This window comes from Megalobrama amblycephala, linkage group LG11 (genome assembly GCF_018812025.1).
Source record: "Megalobrama amblycephala isolate DHTTF-2021 linkage group LG11, ASM1881202v1, whole genome shotgun sequence".
In the NCBI taxonomy this organism is placed as follows: Eukaryota; Metazoa; Chordata; class Actinopteri; order Cypriniformes; family Xenocyprididae; genus Megalobrama; species Megalobrama amblycephala.
In genome coordinates this window covers 21,931,160-21,946,364 of record NC_063054.1, presented here as the reverse complement: position 1 = coordinate 21,946,364, position 15,205 = coordinate 21,931,160, and the positions used below count along the sequence as shown (strand labels likewise).

Below are 15,205 nucleotides of genomic sequence, written 5' to 3'. Positions count from 1 at the left end.
CCAAGACCAGCCGTTCTCTGCATCCATCATCACAACTGTGTGCACACGCATCCCTGTTTCAAGCATTGTGCATGTATGCGCGTAAGCATGGCTGATGGTGTGGTGTTAATGCAGTTCAGTGCCTGATCTGTAAGGAAGTAAGTGGAGAGGGCATGTTGTTGTTTTCTTTGAATAAAGCACACACTGAGTGATGGCAGGAATGGAGAGGAAGAGAGTCATGAGAGAGAGAGATAGGGTGGATGGATCCATGGAAAGAGGCAAGGAAAGAGTAGGTCTAGGGAAATGTGCTGTAATGACCTCTTGAGCCTCCAGCTGCACAAACATGCACACACACACTAAAGGCTGAGCATTCAAATATTTACAATATATTCATGATAGTTGTGCTGCCTATATAAAACAATGCAACATGCATAAAACTAAGATTTTAATGTGTTTCATTACACTAGATTATCAAAAGATATAATAATATCTGATTTTAAACTTCAGCAGCTAAATGGTGTTACAAATAGTAACTTCAAAAATGTAAGTAAATATTAAATAATATTAAATTAGTAAATTTAATCTTCATGCCTTTGGTTCAAAACTCTGATTTGATGGAAGTCTGTGTGGCATATCTTAATACATATATATATATATATATATATATATATATAATTTTTTTTTTTTAACATGTTAAAATGTTTTAATTAAAATATTTATTTATTTTAATTGGGCTGGAATAAACAAAGTTTAAGGAGTTTGATTCTTAAAAAGTATAGAAGTATTTATTTTGTTATAAAGGAGCAATATTTGAAATTCTGCACTATTTCAAAACTTTTATTGGTCCCACTTTATATTAAGTGGCCTTAACTACTATGTACTTACATAAAAAAAATAAGTACAATGTTCATAATGAATTGCAAAACACATTTGCTGCTATTGAGGTGGGATATGGGTAAGGTTAGGGACAGCTTTGGTGGTATGGGTAGGTTTAAGGGTAGGGGTAAGGGTTAATGGATGAGTCAACAGTGTAATTATAAATGTAATTACAGAAATTAATTACAGATGTAATTACATGCAGGTGTTTTTAAAATATAAGTACAATGTAAAAACATGTACACAATAAGTGCATTGTATCAAATGATTAATTTAAATGTAAGTACATAGTAGTTAATGCCACTTAATATAAAGTGGGTCCCTTTTATTTATTTATTTTGTTTGTTTAAACCTGGAATAAACAGTTTAAAGATTTGGATTCTGATTTTATTTAAGATTATCATGAAGAATATTCATGAAAGTCTCTATATGGCATTTCTTCACATATTTGTATGTTGAAGGTAAAATATTTATATAAGGTGACATAATTTATTATCAAAATGTACATCAAACTACATCAAATATTTCAAAAATTCCTTTGGATATGTTTTACTTAAAGGGGTGATTCAGTGTTTTTTTCTTTTTTTCTAGGCATGATTGTGTTTTTGGGGCACGTCTTAATGCTTCGTTTTTTAAAAAAAGCCGTATTTTTCATATATTTTACCTTTATTCTACACCTCTGTTTCCATTGTCATTCAGACGGCTCGTTTGACTTCTTGCTTCTATGAAGCCATTCCCTGCTAAATACGCAATGTGCTCAGATTGGTTAGTGGGCCCAGTGTATCCAGAGCCATCGTGATTCGCTGAAGCGTCCGGAAACGCCACGCCCCTTAACATTTTAATTGTTACCGGTTACGTGGGCTTCGGAGGAAATGTAAATAATGGCGATTATATTGCCGTATCAAATTGAGCCCGAATCAGACCCAGATGAACCGCAATCCCAGCTTTTAAAGAATGTTTATGAATGGTATTTCATTTATTATTTGTGTCAAAGTGTTTAGATGCTGTCACTGCTGTTTGATAGCTTTCAGTATACAGTTTTAAAGCTTTACTGTAGCCGAATACATGACTGAGTAGTCGCATTTTTGTAAAGGCAGCGTTTAAATTACAGCATGAACAACTGTTTGTCTATGAAGTTTGTTGAAGTATGCACTATAATACAGCTAACTGGCTAACGAAGCAAAAACGCGTTGGTCTTTGTTTATGTCCTTGATGCAACCAAAAAATAGCAACAGAACTATACGTTTAAAAGACATGTACAAACAATAAAACCTACTTACAGTTTGGGGCAATAAACAGCAGGTTCTGCCGTTCAGCATTAAACTCGTGTAGATTATGGAAGTTGTCTTTAGCGCCGCATCCAGTGTAGAAAATATCACAGATTATAATGGGTTCTATTATCTTTTGACGCGTCGCGCCGCTCGCGTCCGGTGTACACAACTCTTCCGCTTCCATTATGCCGTCCCGCATGGCCACACTTTTGTTCCCGGGGGCGTGTTTTGCAGGGTTTATGATGTCACCAATCCGGGAAGAAGCTTGTTGTAGTCCAAACCCGTCATTTTTGTAGGCATTAAACTGCCATAACTTTAAAAGACAATATCTCCGTTTGCATTGAACTTTCAGCGCTGTAACTTTGCAGATACTGTTTATGCTCAAGCAGCAACATTACACACTAACTAAAGTTAAAAAAGTGAAATCGCATTGAACCACCCCTTTAAGTCCAGATTATATAAAAAAATGACATGAAATGATTTTTTGCTGATCATTTTCCGGTCTTGCCTGTTTAAGGGTTAACTTAAAATATTTAATATGAATTATTATTTTTTTTAGTTTCATATTTTTCCAGGCCAAACACACACACACACACCTAGGATCCAGTGATGAGCAATCATGTGAGAGTATATCCACAGGGAGAACAGCTGAAGTGGCTTCTATTTATGCTCTGCTTTTAAGAGACACAGTACAGTCTCTTTCTTGGCAGATATTTAGACTTCAGATTCTCTAGCCATTGGTGTTGTTAAAGCTTTAACAGCAATACATTCTGACTGCTGCAGCTGAACTAGAGTTTGACCTTATGACTGAATCACAGACCATAGATTCATGGTGCTGCTTTGCTCTACAATGCCTACATTGAGTCTGTGTGTTTGTGAGATAGAGAGAGAACTGACTGGATGTTAATGGTGTTGTCATCCACTAAATTACTGAGTAAGGCTCTTGTGTGTGTTCATATGCATCATTGTACTCTTAGACTGTGAATAGGCTGCATTGTATGCAATCAACTGCACTCCACCAGGATGCAGAATGACACTCTGTATTAGACTTGGCTTTGCCGTATGCTTAAATTGACTCTCTGAGATGCATAATACACTGTAAACCATATTGTGTATGTCTGCGTAAATGTGCATGCATTAAAACGGCATCTGTGTAAGTGTACTTGAGGGGGAGGGATATGACCTTTTGTTGTTTTTCTGTTTTGGAGAATGTCATATAAGTGACCTATTTAATTTTCCTAACAATAACAGCTGGTGTTGTCTGAAATGTTACTTTTTAATGAATGGTGTTTGTTTAAACAAACAACATAAGAAAGAGAATGTAAAATGCTTTCTCATCATGTTCAACAGGAAGTTCTTTAGTGCCCTTACTATGTTTTGGTTTCTCTTGCAGCGAACAAGCGGAGGAGTCTGTATAACAGTTCTTACAGTCCTCAAGTGGGCTACGGAAGCCCGTACGGCACAAATACGGCAAACAGTCCCTACAGCAGTGGCTTCAACTCCCCGTCCTCAACTCCATCTAGAGTGCCTATTGTCAAGCAGCTCGTTCTGCCTGGCAGTGCAGGTAAAGCCCTCATTACTCCAAATCTACTATATTATCAACACGCTTTCCATTTCAGAAGCGAAAAATTATTTTAATTTGTGTAAAATTTTTTATTTTTTTTTTTACTTTATTTTTTATTTTACTTTTTTGTTTTATTGTACCTTCTTGACATGGACTGCAAGACAAAATGAAATTAAAAAGCAGATGAAAATGAAAAATTACCATTTTTAACATGCTATGTACTAAGTGGTTACAGTGTAGCATACTACTGTTACATATTGTGTATTTTCACATACTACTTAGAAATGGTTTATTAGTTGTACTACAAACAGTCATTATATGTCACTCATGGATGACTAACAAGTGTGAGATGGGTGAAACAAGTTCTATTTATTCATTTGCAGTTGTGTTATTAAATGTTATTTTAAGGTTAACATTTTACTTTAGCGCGATACTAATCATTACTTTTGTATGTATTTTTTACTTCACCATTAAAGCACTTTTCTCATTGTCGTATGGCTGAGAGCTCTTAAAATGTAGTGAATGATGGAATATTTTGTTAACATAACCACTGATGTCCAGTATACAGTAAGTAGTACACTACAATTTAATTCCTAACAGTCAATATCTCTTAAGCAGAAAACACACAACAGCTATCCAGTGTTTTTATAGATCTTCTTATGAATAACCACATAGAAACTCCCAATTTTTTATTTTATTTTGCCATTTATGAATGTAAATATGTGTGTGTGTGTGTGTGTGTGTGTGTGTGTGTGTGTGTGTGTGTGTAGGTCATCAGCGTGGATCGACTGACAGAAACGCACAGGCAGTGAGCCCCCAGTCCTCAGTGGACAGTGAGTTAAGCACATCAGAGATGGACGAAGACTCTGTCGGTTCATCAACCACGTATAAACTCAATGACGTCACAGACGTGCAGATACTCGCCCGCATGCAGGAGGAGAGTGAGTGGTAGTTTTTTTTTCTAACAAGTGTCATTTTGTGTTGCATTGATGTCTCGTGTTGCCTTTTAGTCTGTTCTAAGAACAGTTATTGTTATATATTTGATTATTATGCTGCTGAAGTGGATGATAAACAGTGCTAATAGTGAATAAAAAAATGGGGCACTGATTTCAAGTGTATCTATGTTTCCCTCTTTTAGGTTTAAGGCAAGAATATGCTGCAACGGCGTCACGTCGTAGCTCTGGTTCATCATGTCAGTCGTTGCGACGAGGAACTCTGAGTGACCAGGAGCTGGACGCACAGAGTCTGGATGATGATGAGGAGGCAGTCCACCATTCCTTCCATACGCCCGTCAACCGCTTCAGCCCCTCCCCTCGGCACTCGCCACGCGTCTCCCCCAGAAACTCGCCCCGATCTCGCTCACCTGCCCGCTCTTTAGAGTACAGCCGCGGATCTCCCCAACCAATCATCAGTCGCCTTCAGCAGCCCCGCCACTCTTTGCAGGGCCACGATACCCAGACCAATGCCATTAAGAATGAAGGTAGATCTTTATCCAGTCACATTGTGTCTATTTCTCTTTATAACACTGTGAACCTTTTGTACAATGTCTGTTTAAATGTTGGCTTCTCCATCCTTTCTGTCTATGTGGGCAGAAAAGTTGAGGCGGAGTCTCCCTAACCTCACACGATCCAGCTCTGGACCGACTGCAGAGCCGGTCAAAAACAGCAGAAGCTGCGAGTCAAACCTGCAAGTGCCAAACGGAGGGTCACCCAGACACCAGAGTCAGTCTGCCAGTGAGTGTACAGACACATCAGTCAGCTCATACATGCACACACACATCACATTATAGGCGCCAATCCCGTGGGTGCTCGAGCGAGATATTTTCCATTCGTTTTATCCAATCAAAAAACGTTTGAGAGTAAATACAGACAATTCTACCATTATATGTAGCATTACAACATAACAACCTGACACAAAATCTTGTGATTTCTGTTTTTTTTTTTTTTACACAATAAACTGCATTTTACATAATTAGCTCCAAAATCATTAGGTATATCAGCGAGAGAGCGACTCGTGACAACACTCATGGAAAGAATGTGTGTTTTAGTAATCATACGCTGAGGGTAAACCAACTCCATCTTTGGATCACAAATGAAGATCTTTTTGATGACAGCATTCTGTCCCTCCATAGAATGCCTTCACAACTAGAACTTTGACGCTTCAAAAAGTTCACAAAGAGATTGTAAAACTAATCCATATGAATTGAGTGGTTTAGACCAAAGCTCAAAAACAAAAGCTCAACCGAACCTGAATGACACACGACAACAAACTTCTTCCAGAAGCTCAAACGCACTGTGTAACCAATGAGGTTCATTCTCGTGCGTCAGGTTCGGTTGAGCTTCTGTTTGTTTGCTGATCAATGTTTATATGCGAGTAAAAGCCTAAATTAAATCTGTTTATCATATAACGCGATCGAGTCTCTTCAGAAAATTTGGACTCAGAAATGTCTCTGATTTCATCAAAAAGATCTTTAATTTGGGTTTCGAAGATGAACGAAAGTCTTACAGGTTTGGAACGACATGAGGGTGAGTACTTAATGACAGAAATTAAATTTTTGGGAGAACTAACACTTTTCAGTGCTAAATTAAATACCTCTGATTGGCCATTGCGTTCAAGAAATCATCAAATATGTTTGTGATTGGCTACATTGCTCCACGCTGCAAAACAAAGATACAAAGATATGCACTTGATCGTTTGCCAAATCTATTTCACCAATATGCTGTTATTACGGAGAAAACAGATCCTAGACCAGCAGTTATGGGCAGTGGTGTGTGTGGGCACCAAAGACTATAGAATAACACAAGACGCGTCACTCGTATTGTTTTGAATGGGAGAAAGTGTAACGCGGAATAAGTCCCGCCTTCTAAATAAGAGCCAATCGCCGACTGGTAAAGTCATCACGTCACTTCAGCGGCCGTTAGAATCACCGGTTTCTATAGAAACAGTCAGATGCGCGCCTCCGAAGAGACGCACATTTAGGTCTGCGCATGCGCATTAGCTTGATCCAGCCTGAAAATACAGGTTTTTTTTGTCATGATTCGAGCGTTTAGAAACTAAATTTATGAGCCGGTTGTTGTTAGATTTCATTGGTGATTTCAAATATGAAATTTAATCATAAGGTTGGTGAACAGTTTTGGAGAATTTGATGTTTCCCCATTCAAAGAGATTGCATGATGCCCAGGATGCCCGAGAGGCGTTTCAAAGATGGCCGCCGAGTGAAATGACTTGTCTTAAAGGGACTTTGGTGGGCACCCACCAGCAGAAACATAAATCGGTGCCTATGCATCACATCAACCAACTTTTAACATTCAGTAAATGGCACACACACACACACGCAGTATTTATCATGAATGTTATTTTGTCCATAAATGTTAATATATGGTAACATTTGACTCTTTGTGACTGTCAGAAATAGAGCACTTCTTGGCTGTGGGTTCTGTGCTTCTGACACGTTCACGTTGTGCTCTTAACTTGCACCACTAGTGTCTTGGCTTGCTGGATGAGGCTCTTTGATCTTCTCACATTCTCTCTTAGATCACATTTTATTGGCATCTTGGCATTCCCTCCAAAAGCCTGACTGACTTTCAAACAAAGACCTTGTAAATTACTATTCAGAGCTGATTTTTTTTTTAGGGAAAGCTTCAGATGATGGGTTTTGAAGGTATGTTTAATATGGCACAGAAACACTAAAGTTTGTCATTTTATTTGTAGGATAAAACATTTCAGATTATACTAATCATATGCCATTACACCTATGTGATCAGGCTTTAAAAAAAGCATACATGTCATTTTTGCCATGGCCGATATATATATATATATATATATATATATATATATATATATATATATATATATATATATATATATATATTTTTTTTTTTTCCCATCACTGGATGAAATGGCTGTCAGCAAGGATTTATCCAATTCTTAAGCAGGAGTTTTGATCTGACATAGTATATAACATAGGAAATGTTATATAGTTTAGTGATCCAGTACTAGAATTTATCATTTTTAAGTGCTTGTGGTTGTCATTAGTGGTGGAAAGTGACGGTGGCAATGTTCCAGCACACAGCTGTTGGCGTCTTATTTAGCTTTAGTTTTTTTAGATAAAAATAGAATGACATTTGGTTCCATTTAAAGGATTAGTTCACTTCAAAATTAAAATGTCCTGATAATTTACTCACCCCCATGTCATCCAAGATGTTTGTCTTTCTTTCTTCAGTCGAAAAGTATTTGAGGTTTTTGAGGAAAACGTTCCAGGATTTTTCTCCATATACTAATGCACTTTAGTGGGGTACAACAGGTTAAAGGTCCAAATTGCAGTTTCAGTGCAGCTTCAAAATGCTCTGCACGATCCCAGATGAGGAATAAGGGTCTTATCTAAAAAAAAATAAAAATGTATATACTTTTTAACCACAAATGCTTGTCTTGCACTAGCTCTGCAATGCGCCACGCATGATGTAATCTCATTTTCTCCAACATCAAATCTCACATCGTTGTTTTACCTTTTTTTGTAAAGAGTGTTTGACTTAGTCTTTGTATGTTTGCTTTGTATACACTGGATCGGTACTTCGTTGGATTCGCTACTACGTCACGCGTGACCTTTCCAACGTGATTACGTATTGTGCGGCGCATCGCAGAGCGGTGCAAGACAAGCGTTTGTGGTTAAAAAGTATATACATTTTTATTTTTTTAGAAAATGACCGACCGTTTCACTAGATAAGACCCTTAATCCTTGTCTGGGATCGTGTAGAGTGCTTTGAAGCTGCACTGAAACCAATTTGGACCTTCAACCCATTGTACCCCAGTGAAGTCCACTATATGGGGAAAAATCCTGGAATGTTTTCCTCAAAAACCTTCATTTCTTTTCGACTGAAGAAAGAAAGACATAAACATCTTGAATGACATGGGGTGAGTAAATTATCAGGAAATTTGAATTCTGAAGTGAACTAATCCTTTAACAATTCTTCTTACACATGCATTCTATGGGAAATTTTGACAAATGTTCTTAATGTTCTTTTTTTTGTGCGTAACCTAATTTAATATTCATGAGCTGACCCATTTGCCATTTCATGACATCACTACCAGCATGAAAGTGAAAAAAGTGCAGCTGGCCCCACCAATTTTTAAAACTTTGACCCCCTATTAAACAGAACATTGCATGACAGCTTACAGAACTATTTTATCCATGCGAGTTCAACAAATAAGAATCTCTCTCTGTCAGTGGTTAGTTAATCTGATCAAGGGTGGAGTAACTCTGGTAATCCCTGGATATGATTGTTTAATAAGTTAAGAATGAATATCCATTTCAGTACCCAGGGGTAAACGGCCATCTCTTAAACAGCACAGACAGAGACATTAGCTTGCTTAAGTGATTTTACACATTGCGCCTTTAGAGTTGCGCCTTCAGGCTTCTTCCCTTCCCTTGGTAACATGGACAGTCTTGTTTTATTTCTGTCCTTCCTGCCCAGCATGCTCTGCTTCTTCCCTTCTCTCTCCGCCTTTGTCTCTTCCTCACACCCTTTGTTTTTGGCTGAGGTGCTGGTTGTCTGGATGTAGTTGGATTCGCTCTTGGCTTAGTGCTGCTCCTGCCTGTTCTTCACCCGGGGCTTCATTTTTCTCTTGACTGTGGCGCCCTCTGGTGGCTAGTTTGAAGCGGTCTTCTGTCTTAACCATGCATGGAATGGCTCTGCCTTGAATTAAACCCGAACCTGGCTGGCTGTCTTTTCCTTGGCGTTCCCTAAACTATTCGGTTAAAGCTGATTCTGGATCAGGTCTGGTTGGAAGTTAAGTGCCTGCAGGTGGAGGTGGACGGTTGAACTCAGATTAGCCTGAATAAAAAGAACGTAATGTCTGCTTATTTCTCATCTCAGCGTCGCACCAAAGGCTCTCAGCACCTGCGCGCTCCTCTCCAAAACCAAAAGAGAGACTCCAGAGCCCTACGTCTCTACGAGGTAATGCACTGAGCAGGTCACCCAGACACGGCTAAAGCATTGTGAAGACAAGTTACCAGAGAGTGCTGGAAGTATTTTATGCCGTTTTGACACTTTTATGAACCCAACAATAGAATTCGGTTTGGTTGGTGTGGAAGCTGTTTACTGACCTCAGAAATCACATCCAGTTGTGCTTGAAAAGAGGGGTCTGGGTTATGGTTCAAACTGAGTGATTGTTGTTTTTTCCCCCATGTTTCTGTTACAGAAGAATGTTATTGCATACCATCCTGGTAGGTTTGGGAAAGGTTATGAAGCTTTGAAACACTTTTGTTGAACTCTTTTGGTGGGAAATCAGTTAGGCCTAAATTAAAGAAACAAACCACTATTGATCATTTTTCCATGAACAATAGTATTAATGATAATAAGCTTTTATATACTTTTTTTTAAAAATTGTTTTTATTCATTATAGTCTAACGATAGTTTAGTTATTGTATCAAACAAATTAAAAACAAGTCTAGATATCAGTTACTGGTCACACAAACAAAAAAAATAATATATATTGGTCATAAAAAGGCCATGTCTGTCAATCTGCAGTTATAGATGCCATCTCACAGCATTGAGTCCAGATTAAAACATTTTTTTGAAATATTTGTGCAGGACTGAATTTTGTGTTGTATATTGGCCTTTTAAGAATAGTTTGTTCACCTGTGATAGTGAATGCTGCTGCTTCCTTGCAGTATGGTGAGTGATGCTGTGGTTTGCTGTGGGTCTGCTGCCCACTTTTGGTACAAATGTGCCATGTCTTCTGGTACTTTTTTTATTAAATGGAACTGCTCGAAAGTTGTCGCATAACCAAAGGTTCCAATAGTCTGAAGCCACCTGCCTCTGCAATTTTATATGCGCACTTTATATTTATTTAATGCACATTGATTGCATTACATAAAGTTGGTCAGACACACTTGCACTTTGAAAAGAAATCCATCATGGTAAGAGTCTTAAAGGGATAGTTCACCCAAAAATGAAAAATTGATGTTTATCTGCTTACCCCCAGGGCATCCAAGATGTAGGTGACTTTGTTTCTTCAGTAGAACACAAAAGATGATTTTTAACTCCAACTGTTGCCGTCTGTCATTCAAATAATGCCAGTGGATGGGAACTTCATCTATAAGAGTAAATAAAACTTGCTTAGACAAACCCAAATTAAACCCTGCTGCTCGTGACGACACATTGATGTCCTAAGACACGGAACGATCGGTTTGTGCGAGAAAACGAACAGTATTTATATAATTTTTTACCTCTAAAACACCACTATGTCCAACTGCATTCATCACTCGATTCGTTTGGTCTGATCGCGCTTTGACAACGGCAGTGATGTCTCGCGCATATACTTCAATGAGAGCTAGACATCACTGCCGCTGTCAGAGCGCGATCAGACCACACTAAGCGAATGCTGAGCACAGTTGGACATAGTGGTGTATTAGAGGTAAAAAATGATATAAATACTGTTCGGTTTCTCGCACAAACCGATCGTTTCGTGTCTTAGGACATCGATGTGTCGTCACGAGCCGCAGGGTTTAATTTGGATTTGTCTATGCAAGTTTTATTTACTCTTATAGTAGAAGTTCCCATCCACTGGCATTATTTGAATTACAGACGGCAGCGGTTGGAGTTAAAAATCATCATTTGTGTTCTACTGAAGAAAAAAAGTCACCTACATCTTGGATGCCCTGGGGGTAAGCAGATAAACATCAAATTTTCATTTTTGGGTGAACTATCCCTTTAAGCAATTCGACAGCTTTTGGAGTGGATGCAAACCAAACCCTCTCTTTTCCATCTTTTACCCAGTTCCTCTCTCGTGTTGCTTTGGAGAGGAAGCAGATTTCAGTGAGTATATACACTGATGATAATGCAGCTTTTCAGTGCTGTGATTGTGCAAGTGTGCGTGAATGGTAGATTGTGTTTGTTCTGTGATTGTGTTTTGCAACAAGGGGACATTTGCATTACTAGTATTGTGTAAAATGTTTGTGAACAACACTAGTTGATCAAGGCTGTTTTAATCCATCCATCCTTATTGTGGTTTATTTTCTATCAGCTTTGTGTTAAATGTCATTAATGCTAGTGAACTTGTGTTCTGTGAATGTGGAAAGTGGTCTTCTGCGTGTTACATAGAAGCGTGTTTTTGCAATTGTGGTGATTTTTAATGTGTAGCTTTATGAATTGGAGTTGTCTAACTGCATTATTTTGGTTTTTAGGGTTGAGTCAATCTTTTTTATTATTATTATTTGTCATTATATAACCCCATTCCCATTAACTCATGACTGTGGTCTCTTGAATGGCTTGTATCAGGTAGTGTATAGATGGAAGATAAACTACTGAATAAAAGCACTTTCTTTTATTCAGTCTATAATATGTTTTCTCTTTTATGAAATATATTTCATTTCTGTTTTGTTTTTTTCATTCCATCTGTTGACTTTATGCTTTTCCTGTAACCGTCATTCCCACTTATTTTCCTGATTTGTTTTCTTCCAGTGCCCTCTTCCAGTAAGTTGCGGACTCCTGCTGCCCCGTCTCCCTTGGCTCTCCGTCAGCCAATGAAGGTCATGTCTAATCATGGTTCAGGCACAACCACGCCCACACGCTCTATGGCCCCGCCCCGCAGTGGCCTGCCCCGCCCTGCCACCAATGCTGGAGGAGGTTTACCAGTGCCTCGCAGCAAACTGGTCCAGCCAGTGCGCAGGTACTCTCAGGTTCTCATAACCAGTGTTGGGGAAAGTTACTTTTAAAAGTAATGCATTACAATATTGTGTAACTCATTCCCTTAAAAAGTAACTAGTTGCATTACTTTTTATGGAAAGTAATGTGTTACATTACTTTTGCGTTACTTTTTCTCAACAGGGCTGGCCTGTTTGTTTTGTTTTTTATAACAAACATTTTTTGGCAAATGTAAAGGCCCTTTCACACCAAAAGTGAAATGAATAAGCCTCAGGCTGAAGGAAATGCACATTCATGCCTGTACAGTAGAGGGCACAGTTAAAGGGTTAGTTCACCCAAAAATGAAAATAATGTCATTTATTACTCACCCTCATGCCGTTCCATACCCGTAAGACCTTCGTTCATCTTCAGAACACAAATTAAGATATTTTTGTTGAAATCCGATGACTCAGTGAGACCTGCATAGCCAGCAATGACATTTCCTCTCTCAAGATCCATAAAGGTACTAAAAACATATTTAAAAAGGCCATGTTCAGTTCATGTGAGTACAGTGGTTAATTTTTAATATTATAAAGTGACGAGAATATTTTTGGTGCGCCAAAAAAAAACAAAATAACGACTTATATAGTGATGGCTGATTTCAAAACTCTGCTTCAGGAAGCTTCGGAGCACAATGAATCAGCGTGTCGAATCAGCGGTTCGGAGCGCCAAAGTCATGTGATTTCAGCAGTTTGGCGGTTTGACACGCAATCCGAATCATGATTCGATACGCTGATTCATAATGCTCCGAAGCTTCCTGAAGCAGTGTTTTGAAGTACATTAATGAATCTTGAGAGAGGAAATGTCATTGCTGGCTATGCAGGCCTCACTGAGTCATCGGATTTCAACAAACATATCTTAATTTGTGTTCTGAAGATGAACGAAGGTCTTACGGGTGTGGAACGGAATGGAATGGAATGGAATGGAAAGGGTGAGTAATAAATGACATTATTTTCATTTTTGGGTGAACTAACCCTTTAAAACAAACAAGCCTTTCAGCTTGGATGCAGGAGAAGATATAAATGAGAAAATGTATTCTCATATTTAGTCTAGAACTAGTCTAGAATAACCATCATGTTCACACAATGCCTCTGCACTTACTCTTGTGATTTCTCTCAACATGGGGACAGGAGAGCTGTGAGTCAGTAAATTGGAAAAAGTAACTTGCGTTACTTATTTGAAAAGGAACCTCCGATATTCTGTTGTAAATTCAAAAGTAATGCGTTACTTTACTAGTTACTTGAAAAGTGTAATCTGATCACGTAACTCGCATTACTTGTAATGCGTTACCCCCAACACTGCTCATGACTCAATACAAACAAATAGTAACTGGCTGAAGTACAACAAACTGAGTGAGTGTGTGGTTTGCTCTGCAGGTCTCTGCCAGCTCCAAGGACGTACAGCGGTATGAGAGACGAGAGCTGGAGAGAAGGCTGCTACTGAGCATGCCCAGAACCAGCAGCAGAAACGAGCTTTCAGTTCAACCAGGCACTTTATAGAGATACCCCCACAAATAAGAGACTCATTCTTCCAAACAAAAGATTCTGTCTTCTTTCAGTTGACATTGTGGAGCTCTCATCCCAGCAGGATAAATGTTGAAGGCAGACTGGACGCCACAGAATGCCAAAGAAACAGACTGGGATTCGCCCTCATATAACCAAACAGCACCTGTACTGCAAACGGCTCGAACACACAATCCTGCTTGCAAATCCCCCAAAACCCACCACAGAAAACATTGAATAACTTGTTTTCTCTGTTATAACATTAGTGGCGACTCCTTGTGAGGATGTGCAAATTGACCTTAACTTTTGGCTCAAGTGGGAAAGGTTTGTACGGCAACATCGAGTCCACATGGCAATTTCATTCTGTCTGAATGTCTTTCATATCTATGTGACCTCTTATTTATTTGAAATCATTATTTAAAATATTTCTTTCAAAGAGTATTCACACAGTATTTGGTCTTTAAAAATATATGTATGTATCTTTATTTCTGAATGTCATTGTGAAACCTCAACTGCAAAGCTACGTTTCCAAAGCATTTTAAATGTCAGAATAATGGATGCATTTCAGAGCTTTTGAACAAACGGATTTAGTTTGAGCCTTCAGATACGCAACAGGATTGATGCTTTTGCTCATTTCGAAAGGAAACATTCACAAGAAACACGGATCAGTAAGAAATTCAAGGCAAATTTCATGAATTGTGTTTGTATGTCCTCACTGGAAAATGGGAAATTCATTGAATATAATTGGGTGAACTGTTGTGTGGTCAAACTTTGTTCATCGGATGATGTCCCAGTGATAATGTCTCTGTGGCAAGGGTCATAAAAAGTGGTGGTTGTGTGGGTGAAGTGTAGTGCTTATGTACTATTAATTTAGGAATATTCCTGGTCATGTAATTTGTTGTCATTCTCAGAGTGAAATAATTGATAAAAGGCCAAGAATTAAAATGCCGCTTACTGGGGTAACTGAATGGCAATGCCACCTGAACATCTTGCTGCACACTAGCATACTATTGAGATTGCGCAAGTTTGTTTAAAAATGAGTGCCTATAATTTATGAATTCTGTGATTGCTACAAATGTTATTTTTGGTTTGTGCCAATTGCTTTATTTTGCCAATATTATTTACTTCAGGGTTCTTTGCATTTCTTGCTCAAGTTTTGTTTGATTTTTGTAATTGCTTTGATAACATTTATATTTGCTTTTTTGTAACAAAGGTATGTTATAAATGCCCCTTGATATTTATGACTAAATACTATGCGCTGACAAAAGAGGCTTATTTATTAAACGGTGAGATGCCTCCGTGTGCTGAGATAGAGTTAGTGGGATGCTT

The 15,205-nt window shown here is 38.4% G+C and overlaps 1 protein-coding gene across 4 annotated transcripts in view; it reads left to right on the top strand.

Annotated features, from left to right (window-relative positions):
* slain2 (SLAIN motif family, member 2) overlaps window positions 1-15,130 on the top strand; it is a 28,612-nt gene extending 13,482 nt beyond the window's left edge. The window contains exons 3-10 of one of the 4 annotated variants that reach the window (XM_048206721.1): window positions 3,520-3,690; window positions 4,461-4,631; window positions 4,829-5,170; window positions 5,283-5,423; window positions 9,564-9,644; window positions 11,469-11,507; window positions 12,153-12,360; window positions 13,751-15,130. In XM_048206721.1, the coding sequence (XP_048062678.1) occupies window positions 3,520-3,690; window positions 4,461-4,631; window positions 4,829-5,170; window positions 5,283-5,423; window positions 9,564-9,644; window positions 11,469-11,507; window positions 12,153-12,360; window positions 13,751-13,817 (1,220 nt within the window). In that variant the 3' untranslated portion in view covers window positions 13,818-15,130. The remainder of the gene's footprint in view (window positions 1-3,519; window positions 3,691-4,460; window positions 4,632-4,828; window positions 5,171-5,282; window positions 5,424-9,563; window positions 9,645-11,468; window positions 11,508-12,152; window positions 12,361-13,750) is intronic. The other 3 variants (XM_048206723.1, XM_048206722.1, XM_048206724.1) reach the window with 3 other exon arrangements.
* The last annotated feature ends 75 nt before the right edge of the window (window positions 15,131-15,205 follow it).